Consider the following 23,731-nt stretch of genomic DNA (forward strand, 5'->3'; position numbering starts at 1 on the left):
GAAAGAAAGAAAGAAAGAAAGAAAAAGAAAGAAAGAAAGAAAATCTGTCCATTCTTTCCTTCATCCCTTCATGGCTATAACTGCCAGGAGATATCAGAGTTCATAAAGTTTAAAGTACATTCACTGAGCTGTACAGGCAATAGTCTCAAGTTGGCTAAGAGTACAACTCATTAAAGTATAAAGGAGGCTTTTCCTTTCCACATGATCATTATTAAATTATGTCATGAGTCCTAACTTACGCAGCAAAATACTGAAGAGCAGCAGAAATATTTTGTCATGCTCTTAATATTTTTCAAAACCAAGTTCATAAAAAGTAAACGTATGATTTAAGAGTTCCCTCCCACTTTTATTTCAGGCATGTGCCTAACCCTAAGGAGCTATTTCCCCTCATATTCACTGGGTTGTCTTCAGCAGATAACAAATCTCATGGAAGTTTAAAACATTTTAATTGGCCTGTGAACTCAGCAGAACCCAGAGACATCCCTTCCCCCTCAAAAGCAAACCAGAGGCTTTTTTACTCCTTGGTTATTTTTCAGGTTTCATGCTCAATTCTGTTCTCATCACACATAATCCCTGCATACAATACAGCCAAATTTCACAGCTCAGAAAACACATAGGAAACTACTTGAAAAATCCTATTCACTCCTTTTCTATTGTGGGAATCTTCAAAGCATCTCAGATTTGAAGCATTTCATTGGAAACTTTTCCACTGCTGCTGTTCTGGGCTAAAGAAATGCTGCTACCAGCGACGTTGAAAGTCTGTGTTTTCTCTTTTGCAAAATCTGCACATTATACTGATACCTTCAGTGCAAAAGCTTCATCAATCACAGTACCATGATTTTTTTACTTTTTTTTTTTTTTTTGTAAATCAACATAATGTGATTAAGAGACAACACACAATTTGGTCTTAATTGTAATACAAACCAGCATCCCTTTGCACTGGTGGTAAACCTAAGCAACAGGCTTTAAAAAAAGCACAAGGAAATAAGACCAAACCTTTTGACACTTAAACTCACATTAGTAATTTTTTGTCTGCTGATTTTCACCCTTTTATGTGTTTGACAAAACTGAAACACAAAAGCTGCATTACACCTTTTCCCTGTTATTTAAGAAAACTCCTAGAGTTTCTCATGAAATATAAAAATTGGTTTTCTCCCACCACCAAAACAGTACCTGCACTCCAAAAATGCAATGCAATACTGGAATTATATAATATAAAATATCATTGTAAAACTGACCTTTGATAACAAAAGCTTTATAGCATGTGGAACTTCCTGCATGAAGGCCACAGTCTTCCAAAAATGCTTTTAAATCCTTTTCTTCAATAGCTAAAGATCATGTTTTTTTTAATTCACAGAAGGTAAACACAAGCAGAGCATTGGTAGCATATAAAATATACAAATCCTCATTAAAGAAGTGGTATTGTTGACCACTGAAGGTTTCACACAGCTGAGTAACATTAAAATATAATTTATTAGAGCTCTCACATATTGATATAAAAACTACTTGATGCACTTAAGTAAAGGGCTGGGGTGTAGCAAATGGACAAAAAGAGAGACCTTCATACATGTGTTTCTATGTAGGAATGAGTGTGTGCTAAGGAGCCTATAAGTGCTTCAACCTCAGATGAGCTATTGACAGAGTCCCTCCGGGGGCTGCTTTCATAGATGTTCATGAAGAGATCAAGGTACATTTGTTTCCATTCTTGAAAGTCTCTAGATGTCAAGGCTGGATTATCCAGAACTTTATCTATAATGGCTACTTCTCCTTCCCTGGCCTGTGAGAGAAAAGGAACAAGCAAAGAGTTAATGCAAGGGACGAGTCACTGACAAAATCAATCATGTGGGTGGAAGCAGAGAATGGGGGGTACAACTCAAGCCTCAGAGCCCCTGAAAGCACAGGGACTATCTGATCTCTGAGCACTCACACACAGGAGCCCTTCTACAGGGTGTCCCACATTCCCCTGAGGGACTTGGGCTTCCCTTGCCTTGCCCAGAACCCTCAGTGAAAGTTTCTATTCTCCCACCTGCCCCCGTGTTCAGCCCCAGACAAAGCCCTGCCCTGTTTACTGTTAGCTGCTTGCATTTCTCAGGACGGGTTTCACACAGCAAAGTGCCATCTGTTTGCTCTTGATCAGATCAGAAATACTGTGTGGGTGTGTGGGATGCAGACACAGACACAGCTACACCTCCTTACAGGCTTGTCATGGGGCACCTGAGCTCTGCACTGCAAAGGTTTGTGCAGGGAGTCCCGGGGAATGAGAGCTCATCTTCACTACAGATCCACCACATGCCACAGGCTGCTGGCTGCAACCTCTTCTACCACTGATGTGGCAGAGAGAAGGCAGAAAAAGGGAAAATACAACATTGCTGGTGCCTCATTATGCCCCATGGAGGCAGAGGAAGTGACTGTACCATAATCCCTCTCCGGTGACTGCAGAAAAAGGGAAAATACAACATTGCTGGTGCCTCTTTATGCCCCATGGAGGCAGAGGAAGTGACTGTACCATAATCCCTCTCTGGTGACTGTTCATGGAGCTGAGTGTCACAGTAAGCCTCAGATGTACCCACAGCCACTCACGGTTGTTGCAAGTGGAGGAATCTGGATGCCACAGCCAGAATCCTTGGAAACACAGCTAACACACACCTGTGGTTCCCAGCACTGCTCCTCAGCACAGGAATGGCATGGCCACCAGCAATCCCCCCTCCAACCTCCCTGCAAGATGGGTTTCACACTCCTCATGGCTAACTCACATTTTCCACGTCCATACTATGAGTATGTTAAATCCTTCTGGGTAGCATGGCAAGGGGAAATACCAAGCTGTGTATGATGGGACAGGTCAGAAGGGTCAGAGACATCTTCCATAAGCAGTGCTTTCATTGCTGGGCAAACAACAGCAAATTAACACTACCTGCTAGAATACTCATTTCCAGAAAGAGAGGGCAAGCTGAGAATAAGCTGTGGAAAAGAAACCATGGGACTCCAGATCACCAGATCTCTGCTTGAGCTGCCATAACTTATTTCTCACAGATTGTGGCTGGTCCCACAGCTCTGCACTACCAGCCAAGGCTGCTCATACTCAATGACAGGAGAATGATTTTGTGTTATCACAGGATAGAGAGCACAGGGGTCTTTCATTAATGACTTAGGACATCAAGAGCCAGAAGCAGTTTGGAGGACTGTCTCTGGATATTCTTATGTAGAACAAAATTCAAGGAAAGTTCAGAATATCAGTGCCAACAGGCCAGTGCAATTGGCTGCATTCAGGAAGGAGAAATCAAAGGTACTGACAAAAAGAAAGACGAATTGATTAGGTAATAGCAGTAGCTACTGCTTGATACAATTGCCAATAGTATGGCAGAGGTGGAGCTCTGGGCTGTAACGCAGCCAGTCACAAGTTACCACGATGTCACTGCAAACCAAGCATGTGTCACTCTACACTGCTGCTCTGGGCAGAAAACAACAATTACCTGTCTTTGCTCCTTGGTATCACTGCCTTTTCCATTATTGGTCTCATGTACATAAGAATGATTCACACCAATCACAGTCCAAACAGGAGTGCTGACAGGCTCAGAAAATATAGCTCATGGACAGAGAATGAGAAAATTGGGTTTGCTTGGTCCAAAGGAAAGAAGTTCCAGAGCAGCACAAACACAGGCACCCGCTGGATCAAGAGGCTGTGCTGTGTTTTGGACTTCCCTAAGGAAAGCAGTTTCATTTGCAGGAAGCCACTGGTACAATGCATCTCAGCTATCAAAAACCACTAACAAAGAGACAATGACATGGCAGCAGGCTGCTGCTGCTGCTGCTGCTGCACCACACCTGTGGTGTGACCCCACTGTGGGACAAACCCACAACCACGGCATGAACCTCCTGCCACCCCGGTGTGTGTGACAGCACTGAGATTTTGTTTCAATTTCTCATGCTTGTAGAAGTCGTGGACAGCTGTGACTGTTGCCCTTTTTTGCCAATCTTCAATCCTGCAAAGACTTGCATACCAAGATAATAATGCGAGTTGCCTTCAAGGAGATGACGCAGTACAGAAAGTTAAGCACATGTAGGATTTCTCCCTGATGGGAGCCCCACAGCATGAAAATAATATTGTCTAAATGCTTCTCTAGGTGATAGAAAACTAAATTAATTAATGTTTATAAAGCCCTCTTTGATGAAACTATTACAAAATGCACTGTACAATTATCTGGTGGCTTAAAATGTGGTAATTTAATATAGTTAACAGGGTCCCTGAGGAAATCCAGCATATTGTTTGCTGAAATCTCTATCAGGGCATAACTGAAACTGCTGTAACAAACAAAGGAAGCTAACAAGGAGGCTAAAAGAGCTGTAGTACATTTAAAATTACCAGATAAATTTTCAAATCTATCATTATCACTACTTATTTCATCAGTCTTACTGATTAAATACAATGATCCTATCAGTTTACACAGAAAGCAAGCACACAGTTTCCTCCTGGACAAGCTCATCAACTAGAAAACAGTCAAGTGTTGCAAGAGATACTGTTTCCTTCTAAAGGCTGGCTTTGTCTAACTTTAGACTTTGGCAATTACAAAGTGAATGTGTTTTGGTAAATCAAAACGTTCAGGGACAAAAAAAGGATTAAGGTTTTCTCCAATAATTTGGTGTGTCAACTTCTGTTAAACTAGCTAGAGGAGGAGCAGCTGACTGAGATTAAATAAAAGAAAATAAAGAAATTAAAACTGATCCCCTCACTTTGACTGCTCTCCCAGGCACATTTTTCCTCTTCTTTTCAAGCAGTGCTTCCCCATGTCTCCCTTGTTTGCACACTGGGCTCAGCCTGGACTCCAGCTGCACACAATAATCTCTGATTACAAGACAGCCCAATCCAACCCTGGGGTAGGATTTTTCCTCCCTGCTTTATCTCACCTTTAATGTGCTTTTCAGAATTCGCAGCTGGTGCAGTTTTTCATTGACTACTGGATCGCTACATCTCTTTATAAAAGATTTCTTATACTCCAGCTTAGTGGAAATCCGGTGCTCTCCTAAAGGAGACAGGCTGGCCTGCTCCAAGGCTCTGTACAAATCTTGCAAGGAGTCTGCTGTTTTTTCCTCTATAGTTTCAACTGTAATGAGACAAAGGGGAAAACAAAAAAAAGGAGGAAGAAATAGAGAAAGCAACAATGTATCATTAATGTGATTACATGAAGACCTATCAAAAACCTTTGCCAAATGTTTAACAGGTTTAACTACACCATAAAGAGAGTATTTCACACCTCCTAAGTCCCAGAAAAGAGCGCTGCCACTGCTCCTTCTTGCTATTGCCTTCACAAGGAAGGGAGAAAAACTTTCAAGAATGTAAAAACTTGATAAGCAGAGAAAGAGGGGAAAAAAGAGAAATAGTGTAAGGTGCAGTAATGTTAGAGTGACTTACTACCAGAAATCAGATTTCTGGTACTGCAGTTACATAGTTCTGGTGACTTCCTTGTTACAAGCAGAGGAAGCCTTGGAAGCATCCTGCTAAGGAGCCCATCAGGGATCACATGTCAGACTGGAGTGCTGATAACAGCACCCAAGAATATGTGATGGTGGCCCTGGAATGACACGTCCTAAGAAAGCCCACTTATTTTTGTCTCTTATACTTGATACTCAGCAGTGTTGTTCAATAGTCAGTAATGCTGTCACTTATGCTGGTCTGTCACTTTACTATTACCTCATGGTTCAGCAGCAAACTAGAGACTAAAAATAAGTGCACAACCATGACCTGGCAGCATGGCAAAGCAAAACAGAGCTGTTTGCGTTATAGTTTGGTTTAAAAAAAATCAATATTTATTATGTACTATATCAAAATACAGAAATGTGAGAAGTATTTATTTATTACAGGTTTAAAATATTTGTTCTAACTAGTACTGAAAGCATTTAAAAGAAAAAAATAAAAAAAGAAAGGTTTTGCTTCTTTAAAAACAAAACCAAGCAAAAGCTGGGCATGAAGTGTTACTCTGATACAAGCATTTGAAATGCTTCACTCAGAAAACATCAAACCACTTCAACCTTCCAGACAATGTTTCCCCCAGAGGAAACTCTTCAGTGACTCCATACAAGCTTTGCAAGCACCAGTGCAGCCAGGATTAGCAGAGTGGGGATCAGGAGTAGCCAGGGCAGCCCTTGGGACAGTGTTGGCTGTGTCCCTTAGCTCTGTCCCTGCTGTCCCTTGAACACTGACACATGTTCTTGCAGCACCCAGGCACTGCCTGTGGCCTCCTGGCTGCTCCCAGAGCCCTGGGGATCCCCCAGGCACTCCTGGCTCTCACAGGGGTGCCTGTTCTCTGGCCCAAGGTGCCTGTGGCCTCAAGAGGCTTTCCTAGAAGCTCTTGCAGGAAGGCTGCTTGGTTCCAAGCATTAGCTTCACCCTGTGACCGACCCAAGACAATAATTTCCAGTGGCTGGAAGTTTCCCACATACAGAAGTACCCTTCAGTAAAGAACCCCAGTGTCCTCAGGGGCTTAGAGGGTTTCTTATCAGTCACCAAGAGAGAAGCAGTTTGTGTTTAGAAGTGACATTTTAGTCCATCAAGAGCTACCTGAGACCACCTCCTATTTGAGCCCATACTATGCAGGAGGGCAACAACTCTCCTCAGGCTCAGGCAAGAACTCCAGAAACCCAAATCTTTTCACCCCATCACAAAAAGTGTTTGCATTTGTACAGATCTTTATACAATCCAAGAATTTTGCAATCAGCAACTAATCGTGCTTCATCTCTCATCAGTTTATTCCTTTGGCCTTTAAGAGGGCAAATGTTTTTAAAGCACACATTTTACAATTTTTTTTAAAGAGATATGGAAGTGAAGAATGGTCGGAGACTTTTTATTGATGGAATTATTTTGAGTCTGCACAGAGCTCCCTAAATCATCCCAGCCTGCGCTACCCTGCTTGGTGAGCTGGGTTCATCACTGTCAATGGTGGCCAGAATGAAATAAAATAGAAATGAGATGCTTTTCTCTTTCTTGTAATTTTCTTTCTTATTAAAACTAATTAAACAATATAAAACTTATTAAAACTAAATCTAATAGGCTAAAGGGCAAAACGTTCAGTAGCTGAATAATTAGAAAGTGGTTAAAATCTTTTGTGGTCTTGATTTTTATGCTTTCTTAAGAAGTCTATGCAGCAATGAGGTCAGAAGTTTGGGATCTCTCTATCAGTTCCTATTGCTCAATGCTGATGTCCACCAGTCTGACAGCTGTGGAAGGGGAGTGATTTGCTAAAGGGCAAAGGGAAAACTCCCTCCTGGTCTGACACAGGAGGATTTGACACCTGTTTCTCTCTCTCTCTCCTCATCTCTTGCTGTGCAAGGCAAAAGAAATCTTTCCTTAGGTGTCCCTTCCCCAGCAGCACTGCCAAGGCTGTACCCTGAGGGGATTAGGACAGGGATGGCTTGCTGAAGAAGCAGGCCAGCACTTTGATTCCACACCATCTAAATTCACTTTGCTAGAGTGATCTAGAGCCTGGATTGGCAACCAGCCACCACACCCAGGCTTGCCATCAAAAACCCATGGCTTCCTAAAACACAGCAACTCCCAACCAAGGCACAGTACAGCATTTGAGTTCAACCCTAAGGTTCAATACTGAATGACAAGTGCTTTTAAGGAACCTGGATGGCAACATGGCCCCTGTGATTATAATCCCTGTGCCAGGGAGGCTTGTCCTGCCCTCCTCCCCACACTGCTGGCCTGGGATCTGCATGGCTGGTGCTCCTCAGGGCTCATCCCCTGGGACAGGCTCCATGTGGCTCAGAGGGAGTAGGGACACAGGACTGCTGCCCTCCCCTGAATGGGAACAGCTCTGAGACTGCTCAGGGAGGGCACAGGAATGTGGGGCAGGACACAGGCTGGGCTGGGCAGCAGAACTCTGACAGGAGATCTCTGGAAGGCATCAGAACATCACCTCCACAGGCTGGGGCTGCCTCCCACACACTCTGTCACTGACTTGGTGATGTCACTGCGAGCAGCACGTCAAAAAGGGGACAGGATTTCCTAAAGAGGAAAGAGGAGGGAAGAAAAACAAGTCCCTTAAATGCCTCGCTGCTGCTGAGGCTGGGAGAGCTCTAAAGAGGGCAAGATGCCTTGTTCACCCATGGTGGGGGAGAGGGCAGTGGGTGGCATGAGAACACATCCCAAGCCCTTAATATTTTCCAGAGAAATGCTGAAGGTGGTGCTGCTGCTCTCAATGGCTCTCAGTAGGCGGGAATGAGATTACACACACAGCTCCCCTCCCTCAGCCTTCTGCTAGAGCCTTTGATTGATTTCCTGTAGGTGTTGGTGAAACCCTTGGCACCAGAAAGCATCTGAGGTATTCTGTTAGATATAGAGCTGAGCTTAAAACATATTTTCTTTTTTAAAATTGGTGGATTTGCATGCAAGTCATGCTTTTACAGCATGGCTGTCTCGTTAGGGAAGAATAAGACCCCTGGTAATGTTTTGTTTAAGTAGAAAATGTGATCTAATAGGATTTGCAGGTGACCTCAGACCAGCAGCCAACACAACAGTTGTTTTTCACACTCATTCAGCTGCTGAGTAGGGGGCTGCATCTTTCCTGTTTCTCTGAGTGCACTGCCAGGTCACAGTTTCCACATACTGCTGAAAAGCAGGGTGTCTTCTCTGAAGTTGTAGTTTTGTCCCCTGCCCCACAGAAGCCTGAACAACTCTGTAACTCAGGAGCAGAAATAAAGCAGCAAAACTGCAACACATGGGATCTAAATCTGGTGAGAACCCTGTCTTCCAAATGCAAGAACGTACAGGTACTAAATTTTGTAACAAAGAAGCTCCTGCTGTCTTCAGGTGAATCCAAAGCTATTTGCTTCAATTCTGGAGACAATGAATACATTTGTCTAGTAAACATTGTGTTTACCATTAGTTTTCACTATTCTGCTTTCTGTAGGAAAAGTTTCTGAACTTTTTGTACTTTGCCCTCAGTTCTTAGAATGCAGTAAATATTTGTAACTACTTTTACATTTTCTCAGGAGAGAGAGATGAAGATTATGGCTGAGTAGGTGAAACTCCAACAGGTCAGGAACTGTTTGGGTTCTTGGCATTCAGGAAAGAACTGGTGGGATTTCTCATACTGTGTTGCCACTCCTGTTGAAAAGAGCATGCACCAAGCTCTGTGATGTACTAAAGTGTAATCACCTCCTGGCTCTGTTTGGCAATTCATCTTTCCATTATTTCCCTCTTATAACCAAGATCATAAGAGCATAAGGTACTTCTGTGAAAAGTGACCAGAGAGAAAGTTACCATTGGTATTTACATGGATCAAGAGATGATTGGTCTGTGTAAACTGATGATTCAGGAAGATGGTACTGAATTAGAACCCTGCAGAAGGTCACTGCTGCAGCCCAGCTGGCTAACACACTGCTCTCCGGCCACAGAGAATCTCTAGGCACACACTTCTCATAAATCTGCTCTAAATATATGGAATAACCTCCAGCAGTTTTCAGTGGAGGTCCCTGCACTTCTGTGATTCACTTTTCTGCTAAAGCTCAAGCTGCCAAAATCTTGCATGGTTTTTGTCTTTCAGTGAGGTACCAGAGGAGCCCATGATTTCATGTGAGGCTGAGTGAACAGAACTGCCTATGTAAGGACAGTTAATAAATTTTGTCACCAACCCTGCCAACAAGGTCCTGTTTTTCAAAGATCAAAGCTCTTCACTGGGGCTCCTCAGGTCTTTGCCAGTGCCTCCAGACACCACCCAGGCTCAACCCTGGGTGAGAGCCTTTAGACTTCTCATCCTGACTGATGGACACCACTGCCATCCTGATGGAATTCTCCATTTCCCCACTCTCCTCTTTTCTGTTTGCTGCCTTTTCTGCTCAGTGACGCACTTTCCTTGGCTGTGCAACTCCTCTCACACACGCCCACTCCTCTCCTTGCAGTCAGCCCTGCACTTGAGCAGAAGTGCCATGCTCTGCAAATCCCCAGAAAGCCAAGCTGCTGTGAAGTCTGTGACAGGAAGAGAACAAGGCACAGTCAGACTGAAATCTCCAGGCTCCACTGAAATTCAAACTCCCATTTTCACTCCTTTTGGTGAGCTCACTCCCTCTGGCAGAGGAACCAGCTAACCTCAGCTTTCTCAGGATATTAAGGAGGCAATTTTGTTAGAATTCATCACTAATTACATTATTAAACAGCTGCCATGTTATTTTCTCCCTCCAAATCCCAAAGATTTGATTCCAATTTGAGAGCTACACCTTTTTCTTCACCTTTTGTGCAGGGGAGGCATTTACCTCAAGTGTCCCGGAGACTCTCTGTGAGTGTCAGTAAATGCAGTAAATACTGCCCCAAAACAAGAAGCATCCCAGGCCTCTGGGAAATGGTCTCAAGTTAGATAAAATAGCCTTGGGTGCACAAACCTCTGGGTGTTTTTTTTTCCTTTTGCCTTCTTGACCCTGATGTGTCTATGTTGGGAACAGACGCCCTGGTCTGCCACAAGCTAACTAATAACTGATATAATCCCAGCAGCAAGAAAGCAAAGATTTGTAATCCTCCTATGCCACAGCAGCTTCTCTCTGCCATGCCTAACAACAGGGACCATCAAACCTGCCTGGGCCTGCAGTGGTTTCACTGACAGGAAGGCAGAGCAGACACAGAGCCCTGCTGAGCCCTTGGGAAAGGGGCAGCTCCTGCAGCAGCTCTGCAGCCCCAGCTGTGCCAACAGGCAGACAAGGGCTGTGGCCACAGTGTGCAACAGCCTGGCTGGGCTTGTAAACCCCAGGAACACTTAGCAGAGAGACTGAAGGGATCTCCCTAGGTACTAGATACAAGATGAAAAAGAAGGAGGATGAAAGGAGAGTGGATGTGGATTTTAGCAGCGTTGCAGTGGAGGGGAGAAATCTTCCAAAGAAGCAGTTGGTTTCTCAGTGCAAAGCCTAAATCCATCTTTGCTGCTGGTCAGGTTGATCATTAAAGAGTCCAAACTGCCCAAGAGTGAGACATACCCAAATGCTTCTAGTACAAAGATTCAGGAATTAATAATTTTTAACATTATTTAGATGGCTGGCTGGCAAACTTAGCTATGTATTTCCTTTCCCCCCCCCCGCCCAAGCTCAAAGGAACAAAGTGGTGAAATCAATGTAAGGCTTAAAGGAGATGGTGTCTGATGTCATGGTGTCACTCCTGCACAGGTATGGGGGAGCCACAATGACAGGGAAAGTCAGCTCCTCCTAGGAAAATGTTACAGGTCACATCCCTAATTACTGAGAAAAGGAAGAAGCAACACACTATTTAAGCTTGGCATGGTACAGCAGGCAGGAGGTGCAATAAAATGCAGATCTGCATGGAAACAGCAGCTAATCATCTGCTCTAGGTAAAATAGAGCAATTTCCCTGCTAAAGTACAAAGATAGCTATGCTATGTCCTATGCCACTTTAAAATCAAGGATATGTGATTACACCTGTAAACACACACACACACACACACACACACACATTTATATGTATATGTCTGTACACACACACACGAGCATATTAATGTTTTCTACAACAGAAGAAAAGTTTAAGCAAGCTGAGTTAAAACTAAATTAAAAGCAAAATGGGTTCTTCTTGAGCAGTACTCAGTCTTTGCAACCCTTCTCTCTGGTATTGCTTCCCTTTCCCTGCCTTCTTCTGATTCATGTAATCCTCTGTCCTTTCTGCCCCTGTGTTTGTAAAAATGCAGGATTTTCCCAGAAGGCTTGAATCAAGGAAGGGAAGAGCATTGTTTAGAAACAAGCTTTGATCCATGTGTTTGGTGAAACTTCAGTAGCTGGAGGATCATTAAATTTTCTATTTATTGAATTTATTATTTTATATTTATTCAATGCAGGTATTAAATCTGGATTATATATTTCCTCTAAAGTGGAAGTATTTTTGGTTACCAAGATAGTTGTACACTGTTTCTGTTCTCTGCTGTTACATAAACCTGCAGACAATAAAAGATACTCCCTAGGGAGGATCCTCACTGAAAGCACCAACACAACATTGTCCTGCACTTGCTGGAGTTTTACACCCCGTGGTACCAGCCTGCTTCTACTCTCACATGCACGAGCATAAATTTGGTTTCTTGAAATACAGTGAACTGTGCAAGCAAGTGGAAAACTCATCTCCTAAATGCCAGATATCTGAAGGTTTTCCAGGCATTTTCCACTACAACCAAATTCAATACCAGAATCAGGCAGGTACCACCTTTAAAAGATCTAGCCCTAGCTTCTGCCAGGCCTGACAGATGCCAAGCCTTTGCTGTGGCACCAAAGGTCTAATTCTTATTGGGAACTACTTATGGCACTAGCAGTCTTCCTTTTGGGTCAGTAGATCCCTGAGAAGCTCTTTCCCACTGGTGTCACCTTTGTGGGGACATCTGAAGGACAAGCCATGGCCCCACAGGCCTCCTGTGCCCTGCTGGCTGCAGTGTGAGCTGCAGGCTGGAGCACGTTCACATGGGCAGCCCCCACCCTCATGGGACACTCGGGCTGCTCTTGCTCTGAGTCCCACACCCACCTCAGCCACATCTCTTCAGCTTTCCACACAACTGGAATTGCTTACTGAACACAGCTGGCACGAAACTGAGCATAAGGACAAACCCTTGGTGTCTGTCCCTGCAGATCTGCATTGTGGAGCTGACAGCGACATTCAGCCATTCCTGACATGCACTGAGCAGTGAAGTACAGGTGCCAGCTAAGGGGTCACTGTGTTAGCGAGAAGGGACACACAGAGGGAATAATTAACTTTTTCTGCTCATGCTGCCTCTTGACAGCTCCTGCACCCCTCAAATGAGCACCTGTAGCTCCCTCTTCGCTCACAGTCCTGCTCCTTCATGAGGTTATATTGGTGGGCTGTGATTTCAGAGAGGGCAGAAGAATTAAGTCACTCCAAAGCTTCCCAAATAAATGGAATTCTGATCAGTGGCAGAACTTTTCTGCAGTAGGGTTATAGTTGCATCCCTCCTTGGTTTTGGATATGGTACTCTACTCATTAAGTTGCCTATGAAGGCACCAGTTTAACCTTAATCTGCTGATTTTAGTGACTCTCTGGGAGAATTTTACACAATGCAATAGGATATCCTGACATTTTTCTGTGCCACACACTGATATAAGTGCTGTTTAATTTTACCACAAGCTATCAATGCTGAAGTGAAATAAAAACACCAATCCCACTTTGATGGTACACTTCCCCTTGGGCCCTGCAGTTCAAAAACAACAGAAAACCTGTATTTATGAGAAAAGCCAGGAGTTGGAGCAAACTGGGCAAATTTGCTGTGGGGATTCTGTAGCTTTGGAGCAGGATGATGAGGAGTTCCCTACAAATAATAATTCACAAGGAATATACAGAAGCAATTACTCCTTGAGGAAAATACTGGTATTACAAACCTAACCTAAGGTTGCAGCACTCACAGTTGTGAAAGGTTAAGTGACAAATGATACGGACCCAGCAATGTTACTCACCAGTCAGAATCAAGCCACAGTCACGCTCGTACAACAGCGGTGCCTGGCAAGCCTTATGGGATTGATACCTGAAAGCCTGAACACATGGGGGACACGTTCCTGGTGAGCAACACCCACCCTGAACATGAACTCTACTTCAGGCTACACCCCAAGTTGCTTCTTTGTATGAAAATGTAGCACTGAGAGTGGAGCATTCCAAAATGCATCACGAAGGAATTGCAATTTTACTTTCAACATGGGAAAGACATTAGTGTGGGCAGGGGCCAGGTTATTGAATGTCTGCCTCAGTTACCTCTGTAACCCACTGTGGTCTGCTGGGGAAGCACCTCCTGAGGCCTTTCTGAAAGGGGCCCAAGATACTTCCCAAAATGTTATCCCAGAAGTTGTAATATTTATTCAGATATTCAGATTTATTAATGGATTTATAACTGCACATTATGATAGCTGCACTGATTAGATTCCAACCTAATTAAGCTGCACCCTGAGTTACATCTTAATTATGCAGGGCACAACACTGCCAAATATTAGGCACCCCCCATCAGCTGCTGAATGCCCATCACACCCCCATGGTCTGTAAGCACCACATGGAGTTCAAGGTACCTTTCAGGACAACAGCTATTGCTGTGACGAGAGAAACGCAATAATTCCACATGGCTCTTCTAGACACCACTCCTGTCACCAGATGTCAAAATGAACTTGTGAACATGTATGAACCTCAGCATAAAGTGCTCTCACAACTGGCATGAGAGTGGTCACAGCAGAAAGGTCCATTCCCCACCCATTGGGCAGAATGTGCTTGCCATGAAAGGAACAAGAGAAAGGAACTGAACGTCAGCCCTGACAGACGACGGTTATGCAAAAGCAAGACAGAAAATTTGCTGGCTTATTTCCTTTATTAAGCCCAAAATAACACCTTTAAAAAATCCTGACTTCATGAATAAATCAAATGCCTTCATTAAAGAAACATTTACTGCCATTTTCTATACTTTATTTTAAGGCATACAGAAAAATATTTAACAAATGTGTATGCAATTAAATGCCAGGGACTGCTAATTACAGCCCTCCTGAATGCCTCTGCAAAACAAAGATACTCAATACAATATGTTAGAAAGGGTGGGGAAAAGAAAGAGAGGAAGCTGAAGACAATCTAATAGGCATTAGTGCAGATATATGCTGGCCTTTGGCTATGAGCAGCAAATAAGCCATCAGTGTTACCCCAAATGGCAGCCAAAGGACATTTTAGAGTCACATCCTTGCTTCTGCTTCTCTAATTCATTTCCAAAACATTTCACCTCTAACTAATTATGGAATTTAATGACAGAATGTAAAGGACTGGCTGGGGTTGCAGGCCATTCCAACAAGACTTTAATCACATATCCTTCAGGTTGCAGAATCTTTATGTACTTAGCAGTGATTTATCATTCCTGGCAGAGGCAGGTACTTCAAAGGCAACCTTATATAAAAAATAAATTCTGCCTTTGCCAAGCATTGGAAAGAGCACTAAATTAAATTTTAAAATCAATTCCTACAGACAAACTCAGAGAGTTTGTCTATCTGGCCAACAGGCAAAAATTTATGACAGTACAGTTTTGTAATCAATAATAGCAATACAGTGCATGTTTCTGATTAGAAAAAATTAAATATGCCAAAACAACATTGCTAAATATTTAGGCTGTTTTGTGACAGTCCCATTGAGCAGAAATATAAAACATGCATTTTGATGAATTTCCAACTAATTTATGTCATACTATACTTTTTATTTTTCAAAAAAAGAATATTAAAACTATTATAAGCTTTGTCACCTGCTGTAAGGCAGAATGATGTAATTTTATTCACTGCACATTTCCTGTTTGTGAGGCAAAAAAGCATAATTTACTTCTTTATAAAAGGGAAATATATATATAACTATATATATATATAATTTTATTGGTATTAACATAATGCAATACCATACATTGAGCAAACAGAAAGAAAACATTTCAAAATACATTTTTAAAAGTATCTCCCCGTAAGATAGTATGAAATATCAAGTAATTAGCATTAACATTATTACAATACACCCTTAGCCAAATATATCAAGGAAAATCCACATTCTAATCACAGAGATAGAGGCAAACATCAACCCATAGGGGACTCAGAACATAATGATAAATACAATATCTGAATCTACTTTGAGTGACATCCAGACAAATACTGGCCCCAAAACAGCCCTCCAGAGTCTGGGTGTTACACAGAGAATACTTTGTGCCTGCTTGGCCAGGCAGCATCACTCACATGTTTTAGTCCTAGAAGATAAAGAGGAACCAAAGATTTAACTGCAGAGTCTAATAAATCGCAGCGTGAGGTATCTTCTCCGTCACCGTCCGAACGAGTGCCAGCGTAACCTCTGGGAATTCAGTACAAACCACTGGATAAATGGAAGTCTCTGAAAGGTCTGTACATACCTCCACTTGACAGAATACACTTAGTTTAGCATGACACAGTAAGGAAACTTCCTTCACTAACGTGAAGCACGCTTAAATGACACGACTCTGTCTGGTTGGCCTGAATGGGTTCACTGGAGTTCAGTACAAGCAATGGGAAATTACAGTTACCATGGCTGAATCCCTCTTTAATTCCTCGAGGTGTGCAGAACAAAACTGAGTGACATCAAAGCCCTTTCCCTGCCAAGACCCTCTTCCCCTTCCGTTCTCCCGTGCAGGGGGCAGTATTTTCTGCAAATGTGCTCCATGTAGACTGGATCTGACTTTGTGCCTAGTCCCACTGTGGAAAGGGTGCATTCTTCAAAAGACTGGCCATGCCCTTTGACACCTTCCTGGAGGCGTCATATTCAGGCATGTGGTTGTCTATGCTTTAACAGGTCTGTTCTCTGTTATAAACATCAAAGTTATTCAAGAAGAACTGACTTTCTGAACGGAGGCCATTAGGTTGCTTGCAAGAGGCTGAAGTTGAGTCTCCGTCGTGCCAATTCTCTAATGAAAAGTTTATCAACCTTTGAGTCCAATCCGTTCAGTGCCAAGAGATGTGGTTCCCATTTGACATGGAGAGGTGCTATCAACTCTCGCAGTGTATTAGCCTAATATGATAAAGCAGTGATACAATATGTTGAAAGATCGGTGATGTGCCATTATTTCCATATCATATTAGTAAATTAGAAATACTATCATGCAAACAAGAGCAAATAGCAAATCTGGCATACAGTAGCAGCACTACAGAGCCTTTCTAATCTGCATGCAGCGATGCTCGTGAGGACAGAGACATGGCACTGTTCTGCTATTACACCTCACTCCATTAAATATCCATCCCTGATGCAAAAGAGGTATTTAGGGCAGAAAGTTATATATTCTCTTTTTGTAGATATGTTTTTTAAAAAAGAACAGAACAAAGACCAATTAAAAAAACCCCAAACAACCCACAAATAAAACAAGAGAACAATACACATCCTAACCAACTTAGTTGGTTTTCTCCATGTTGAAGACACATTAGCTCATTTGGAAGCACTGGGAAAGGGTCACATGAATGAGGAGAATGGAAGCAAAGAATGTGCCCCAAATCCACCAAACGTGCTACAAACACAGAAAAATATCCTGGTGGCAACTTATGCGAGAACTAGAAAAAGAGGTGGCACAACACAATCTGGCTCCTTTCGTTCTCCTAGCTGACAGTCCAGCGTTGTGCAATGTTGGGTGAAGGATAAGATACAGAGCTAGGAGATCGTGTGATTTTGCAACCACACTGACATTACACACTTCCATAAGCTAGGGCTTGAGAACTCGAGAATCTTTGTGGACCTGTGTTAGCAAAGAAAAGAGAAAGAGAGAGGTGGAATAAACAGCATACGGCTAAATTGTTTACTTAGAGTTTCTGTGTGGATATGCAGTCTCTGCACAGGCAGTTTCAAAAGCCTGGCTGCTCTCAGTGCATTCCCTATTCTATTGCCTACCACACTAAATTGTAATAAAAAGGGAAACCACGGATCTTAACATCCACTGTCATTTTGAATCCCACATATGAAAAGCTGGGTAATGTTCTGTTGTTAAAAAAAAAACAACAAAACTTCGGGAAAGAGTTCAACTGTGCCTAATGTAAAGATGTACAAACTCATTCCAATTAACTGGTGGGATTTGTTTAACCCCTGCCCTGTTAAAGAGATTTTTTTTTTCCAAAAGACAGGATGGAAAGGAAGGAAAGCATCAAGCATTGCCATTTTTATTCTTGAGCATATCACAAAAGGTCTGGAAAGCAGACAAGAAATCTTTTCTCAGGGACAGAAAACACAAGGTAGAAAGAATCCCAGATGGAAACATTGGTGACATTTACTCCACACATGGCAGCAATTGGAAAATGAGTTTCAGAGAGGCAGAGGGTGAGCAATGCTACACAGAACTCAAACCCAGTTCAGCCTCTTCTCTATTACTGAGATTTCCTGGGACTCTGTGCGTCAACAAGGAGAGGAGGAAGAAGTGTGAGGAAAACAGTTTATATAACTACATTCTAAGTATAGCAGGCAAGAGAAACTTTTACATAACCTATTGTTTAAAATAAAAACCCCATTAGATTCCACAACCAAAATGAAAAAAACCCCAACCCAACCCCCAAAACCCAACCCCAAACCCCTGACAAACAAAAGGCCAAACCAGCACACCAGGACTCATGGGGTTGAGGAAAGGGAGACTTTGTAGAGCACAAGAGGGAATGTTTTTCAGATTTCATCCTGTTCTATACTATCAACAGTTGTAGCATTGAAAATAAGAATCTTGGATTCATTTGGAAAAAGGCACTAAGTGAAAGAGGATACTGCTGCCTCATAGGTATCACTTCTGCAGCTTCAGGAGATGCTATCATCTTATGATTGTTGTTCATACAACTTAATCACTAAGAATTCAGAAAGTTTGTTTCAAAGGTCAGGCTTTGGCAAAAGAAACTTCTCTTTTTGTGAAACAAGGTGGCTGTGAAATAAAGGAGGGTTACTGAAGTGAAGGCAAGGGCATTGTGTAGCAGATGTGCATACCAGCTCTTGCTCATGCCCAGCTGAGCCTGGCTGGGACACGTCCTCCATCTGTGGAAGAACTGTGCTACCTTCAACACATGGTGGGACAGGACTTGTGTTACGTACATAAAATTCAACTAAATTTTACACTAGAAAACTATTTCTGAAAAAAATCCTGCTAGTAAGACACACTTTTGTAAAGACTACTCTGTAATATTGCTAAGGTTTTATTATTATATAAACTATATAAATTATCAAACATTGGTAATTTTTCACTATCCCGGTTTGGATTAGTCACTGTGCATGAAGAGCCTTCCATTAACCTCTTAAGGTAAATGGTAGCATATGCTTTCCTATTTATCTTAATGTGAATATAATTCTTAGGCACTAGGGGGCTTTTCTAAATAGATTTTCAATACCACTTACGGATAGTAACTAAGTGTTTAGAAAATCTGCTTTTTAGTAGTAAAACTTATTTTTCCTTATCCTTACAAACTCCACGTTTTTTTCTGTATCACTAACATTAGCAAAATTATTTATGTAAAAAATCTCCAGCGTATGGTTTTGTTTCTAGATAAGGGTTTTACAATTTGATTTAAAGGAGAACAAATACAAATAACAAAGAACGAGTAACGTGCTTTTGGACAGATACTTATTGACACTACAACTTATGAAACTCATGAGACTTGCAAACATTTTGAAAAATAAACCAACTGCCATTCACATACAAAAATGAATGTGACCCTGTGAATATAGCAAAGTGAACTTACTGTATTTATCAACCAAATTATGTCTGCATTACGAGTTTTATGGCAAATGACTTCCCCAGAGTGGTTACAGACACAAAACTGTCTGCTGTTACTCTCTGCCTATTTATTCAGCTTTAGGTCATGTAGGGTGTGAGGAATTTTATACCTGAGCAAACCTGCAGCAGTAGGAGGTACTTTACCCATCTAAAGTGGTGAGACAGAATGCACCTGGGCTGGGATCACCCCACCAAGGAGGAGCAAGGGGATGCTCTGCATGCCTTTCCAGGCCAAGTGTCAAAAGCCAATAAAAATGGAAGCAAAGGGAAGCAGAAAGTTCTCATGAGAGAAATACCTGAGAGTCACAATCAATAAGGTCTCAAAATGGCTCTCGCATAAGAAGTCCTATGTAAGGAAAGGGGCACAGAAGGTGATACAACTCTTTCTCTTTGAGACTGATCTATAAATAAATGTTTAAGGAACATCAGCAGTCACTAATGAGAAAGTATAAAGTTAGGGTTTTTACTTTGATGTGTTTTTTCATAATAAAAAGCACAAGATTTTACCACTACCACTTAGGAGTACACTTTCTTATCAATCTTCACATTATATATTTTGCCAAAACAAACTACAAGACACCTGGTTATTAAATGGTATTTTTATGACAACTTCTCTTTTCAAAGAAAGGTTAGGTTGAAGAATAGCAGGTTAATTAACTTACTTTTAAAATTCATACTGAAGTTCTAGAAAATTTCAGACTTCCCATCTATGGTGACCATCAGTAAACTTGTACTTGCCTTTTGAAGATCTACCATTTCCTTAGTTTTTATCCTATTTTGTGTACCTATTTCTACATCTGTCTACATATTCAGAAGAGAAGAACTTTGCCTGTAAGCCCTTACCTACTATCTAGTCCAATAATGAAGCATATCTAGTTATGCATTTTCCCCTAAAGGTAAATCCTTTGTATGAGTGATCAGGCTCCCAACAAGAATGAATGTAAAGAACAGGAGGGAAGAGAAAACCTTCCCCATGTGCCACAAACTGTGACCTGGCTGCCTGTGCTGGAAGTGCACTGGCAGATACATCTTTGTCCTTACCAGGGAAATGGCTCAAGGCCCTTTGACACAGAGTCCTGGGGAGGAACACTGGCAGAGCTGCAAACTGCCTGCTGCTCACTGGCGGGAAGCTCCCACCACCTCCAGGTGTCAGAGAGATGCCATGCAGAGATGCAAAGGAGCTGGTAGAGCCTGGCAGTGAGACTGCCTGAGAAAGGAGGGATTTGGTGACACATCTGCTGCAGATCCCCAACACTGTACTCCAAAGCAGTGCCTGCCCACATCATCCTGTGGGAATCCAGTTAGGTATGGAAGCAATAGCAGGAGTCACTCAGCACTCCTCTGGAGACTGCAGCAAAGGGCACTAAATCAAACAATTCTAATACAGGAGTATGCTATCTGCAAATAGCAAGTTTCACCTTTTCCAACACCACAATATAAGCTTTAGTGTCCCCCATGTCCTCACTGAGGAACACCAAGAGCACAAATGCTCCATGGGAAAGCACCATGGTGAGGAACAGGCACAGGGTGTGAGCCCACGTACAACCTCCAGTGCCTGCTCCTCTGCAGGTGCTGCACTGGGTCCCATGAGAACAAGGCAGTGGAAATTACAGGGCTCTGATGGGCAGGCATTTTTCCTCCCACTTAGCACAGTATTTCTAAATTGCAAATGTAACCCAGCTCTCCTATGCACTTCATGCACTACAGCTACTGCTAAATAACCCTCTGCCTACCCAGTACTGAAGAACTAAATAAACTAAAATGTAACACAATCAACTGCCAAATCACTAACTCTTACTATATTATTACAGTGTATTATATTATATTATTCCTAATTCTGTCCCTATTTTGTCCCTCCATATTAGATATATCTCATGGTTATTCTTATGCTATTCTGATATCTCTCTAATATCTGCAAAACTCTCACCTTCAGCTCATTACCAGGGTCTTACTGGAGTGACAGTGCACAGCTTCAAGATGGAGCAGTTTGAGTGTCATGTCAGGAAATAAGGTTATTTTTCCAGGGTAGTTAATTTTGTAACCATTGCAAAGCAATAGAAAGAGATGCTCCCAGAAAAGGAAGTCCTCTAATTTGGAATATAACCAATGAGACACAGTTGAATAACCATTTTCAGGAAAAAAAAAGAGAGACCACCTGGCTAAACTTCTCATAGTTTTATATAGATTTAGAAGGCATAGGATGTAATCACAACTTTAGCATCCCACTGGGCAGTTTATAAATTCTCATAATGATATTAAAATTTCTGCATATTGGCACTCTAATTGCTGGATTACACAGAGACTTAAGTTACATAAGCCTATGGGACAAGTCTCACCCAGGAGAAGTCTATGTGACATCCCAAAGACAAGCACATGAGGCATATATCTAATGGTGAGATTCCTTTCAATACAATTCTTAGTACTATTTTAAGCTAAAATCAGCCAGGCTATGACTGCAATGGCATATAAAACTCAATTTAATCTACCAAACCTCCTGCATTCTTTAGTCTGAGAACTGGTTGAAAAGCCATGTCCTTGTTTCCTGATCATAAAGCAGGAACTGTAGTTCCAGTCTATCACCCCATGGAAGAGTTAATGTACAACACAAAAATGGGAGCTCTGTTTCCCAACTAGTGCTTTGGACATCAACCCTGAAAAAAAAGCAATGCACTAATTTTTTGCATTGTTATCAATGATTTTTTTTAATAAGGAGTATTTAAGCAGAATTGGTCTCATTATTGTGACAAATTATTGTGTGTATTACTATATTAATTATTTTTTTCGAGATGTGTATTTCAGGAATTTTTTTACATTAACTTAGGGCTTTAAAAGCAGACAGTAACATACTGAATTAATTATAGCATAACAAATTTAAACTTACACAAATAAATTTTTAACTTCAACCAACCCCTTTGGTTAGAGAAGACTTTAAGAGATAACAATTATGTTATCAAGTAACATGATTGCTTTTTCTGGTGGTGCTTTTTATACTGACAACAAAAACACCAATACACTGACAAAATCCCTGGTGTGACCAAATAACACTCAGCCAGACTGTCATGCTCCCACTGCCAGGCTACATCCAAGGGCAGGGCATGGAGATGCTGCCCCTGCCACAGCTGCTGACAGCTGAAGCAACCTGCCATGCTGGCCTGGGACCCCTTCTCTGACTGGTCAATGAAAGAGGCACAGATCATCTCAACACTGCAAGTTACTGACAGCATGCCATGTGGTTAAAGTAAAACAGACTGAAAAAAAAAGTGTTATCTTCTTTGTGCCACATTCAGCTGAGGTTTTTCAGCAGCTTTTGCCAAAATCTCCAACGGGAATGGTGTCAAAACCTACTCTGGGAAAACTGAGGGAACAGATTATCATTATTGTTATACTAACATTGATCAGGTTGAGATACTGTAATTTAATTTGGAGATCACTGGAGGGGCACACACAAAACATGGACTTTACTATTACTGTTCTGGCAAGGCCAACAAGTGAAATGTTGGCACCACTCCTGGCTGGTTGTGCTGTGTTTAACAAAGGTGTTCCCTTCTCCTCTCCTCATGTTCTAGCACGTGTTTCATCTGTCAATCCAACCTGCCTTGACTGTTCCCAGGCAAGAATTATCGTTCTGCTCCAACTCTATTTTTGACTCAGTCAGGTGTCTTTCAGGTTTGAGGAGGACCATATTTAGTAACAAAAATGCTATCAGACCTGAAGCCCTCCCTCCTATCAACAACCTGAAATATACTGCATAAAATTAGCATATAAAGAAACTGCTTTTAGACGTCTTGCTTTTAATTAGTCTGGTTCCCATAAAATAAGACAGGAATCACCTTTCTTTTTCTAAACCAATGACTGAGCTACTTTCTTGGCTATCTGTGGTGTCTTGAAAGCCCACCAGACCAACACAGAAATGGCCTCCTTGTTTGCCTGGGGGAAATTCCTTACCTATTTGAGAGTATAAAATGAAGAATTACTGATTAAATGTTTCACACCTGTTAGATGCTGAAGGCTTGTACTTTCATCTGGTAAATTTAAATTATTTTTTATGAGAATAATTATCTCTATATAAAAAGCTTGCACTGAAAGGTTTTATGCAAGGTGCTCTTCTGACAAGCCAAACATTGCTATGTTATTTGTTAAGAATTTCTTGCGTATTTTTAATGTGTAAGAGCTGTTTTCAGAGGGGATCCAATTTTTCCATAAAAAGTCTATCTTAGGCCTTTCATATTCCAAACAATGATATCACTAGTGTAATAGGAGAAAATCAGGGTTATCAGGGATTTCATTACACGAAGGATTCCTGTTACAGAAGTCAAATGGTGAAAACATCAGAAGCTCCTGACTGTATTTTAACTTTAAACATAGCAATAAATAGCAATTTTTACATTATTTCAAATCCCTGAACATGCTAGACTGGATGAGATATAGCATGGATAGTACCTCCTGAACCCTGCTAAGACAGTATTTTGGTATGCCCTTTAGGAGGGGAAAAACCAG

General features: G+C 41.8%; 1 protein-coding gene across 6 annotated transcripts in view; it reads right to left on the reverse strand.

Moving 5' to 3' along the window:
- Positions 1-80: 80 nt before the first annotated feature.
- Positions 81-23,731, reverse strand: part of CNKSR2 (connector enhancer of kinase suppressor of Ras 2) — a 207,641-nt gene continuing 183,990 nt past the window's right edge. For 3 of the 6 annotated variants that reach the window (XM_030960123.1, XM_030960114.1, XM_030960105.1), the window contains 2 exons: positions 4,903-5,099; positions 1,562-1,777 (listed from right to left, as the gene is read on the reverse strand). In XM_030960123.1, coding sequence (XP_030815983.1) covers positions 1,562-1,777; positions 4,903-5,099 — 413 coding nt within the window. Of the gene's footprint in view, positions 1,778-4,902; positions 5,100-15,352; positions 16,516-23,731 lie in introns of those variants that run through there. The other 3 variants (XM_030960095.1, XM_030960132.1, XM_030960142.1) reach the window with 3 other exon arrangements.

The sequence above is a fragment of the Camarhynchus parvulus genome, chromosome 1 (genome assembly GCF_901933205.1).
Source record: "Camarhynchus parvulus chromosome 1, STF_HiC, whole genome shotgun sequence".
Lineage (NCBI taxonomy): Eukaryota > Metazoa > Chordata > Aves > Passeriformes > Thraupidae > Camarhynchus > Camarhynchus parvulus.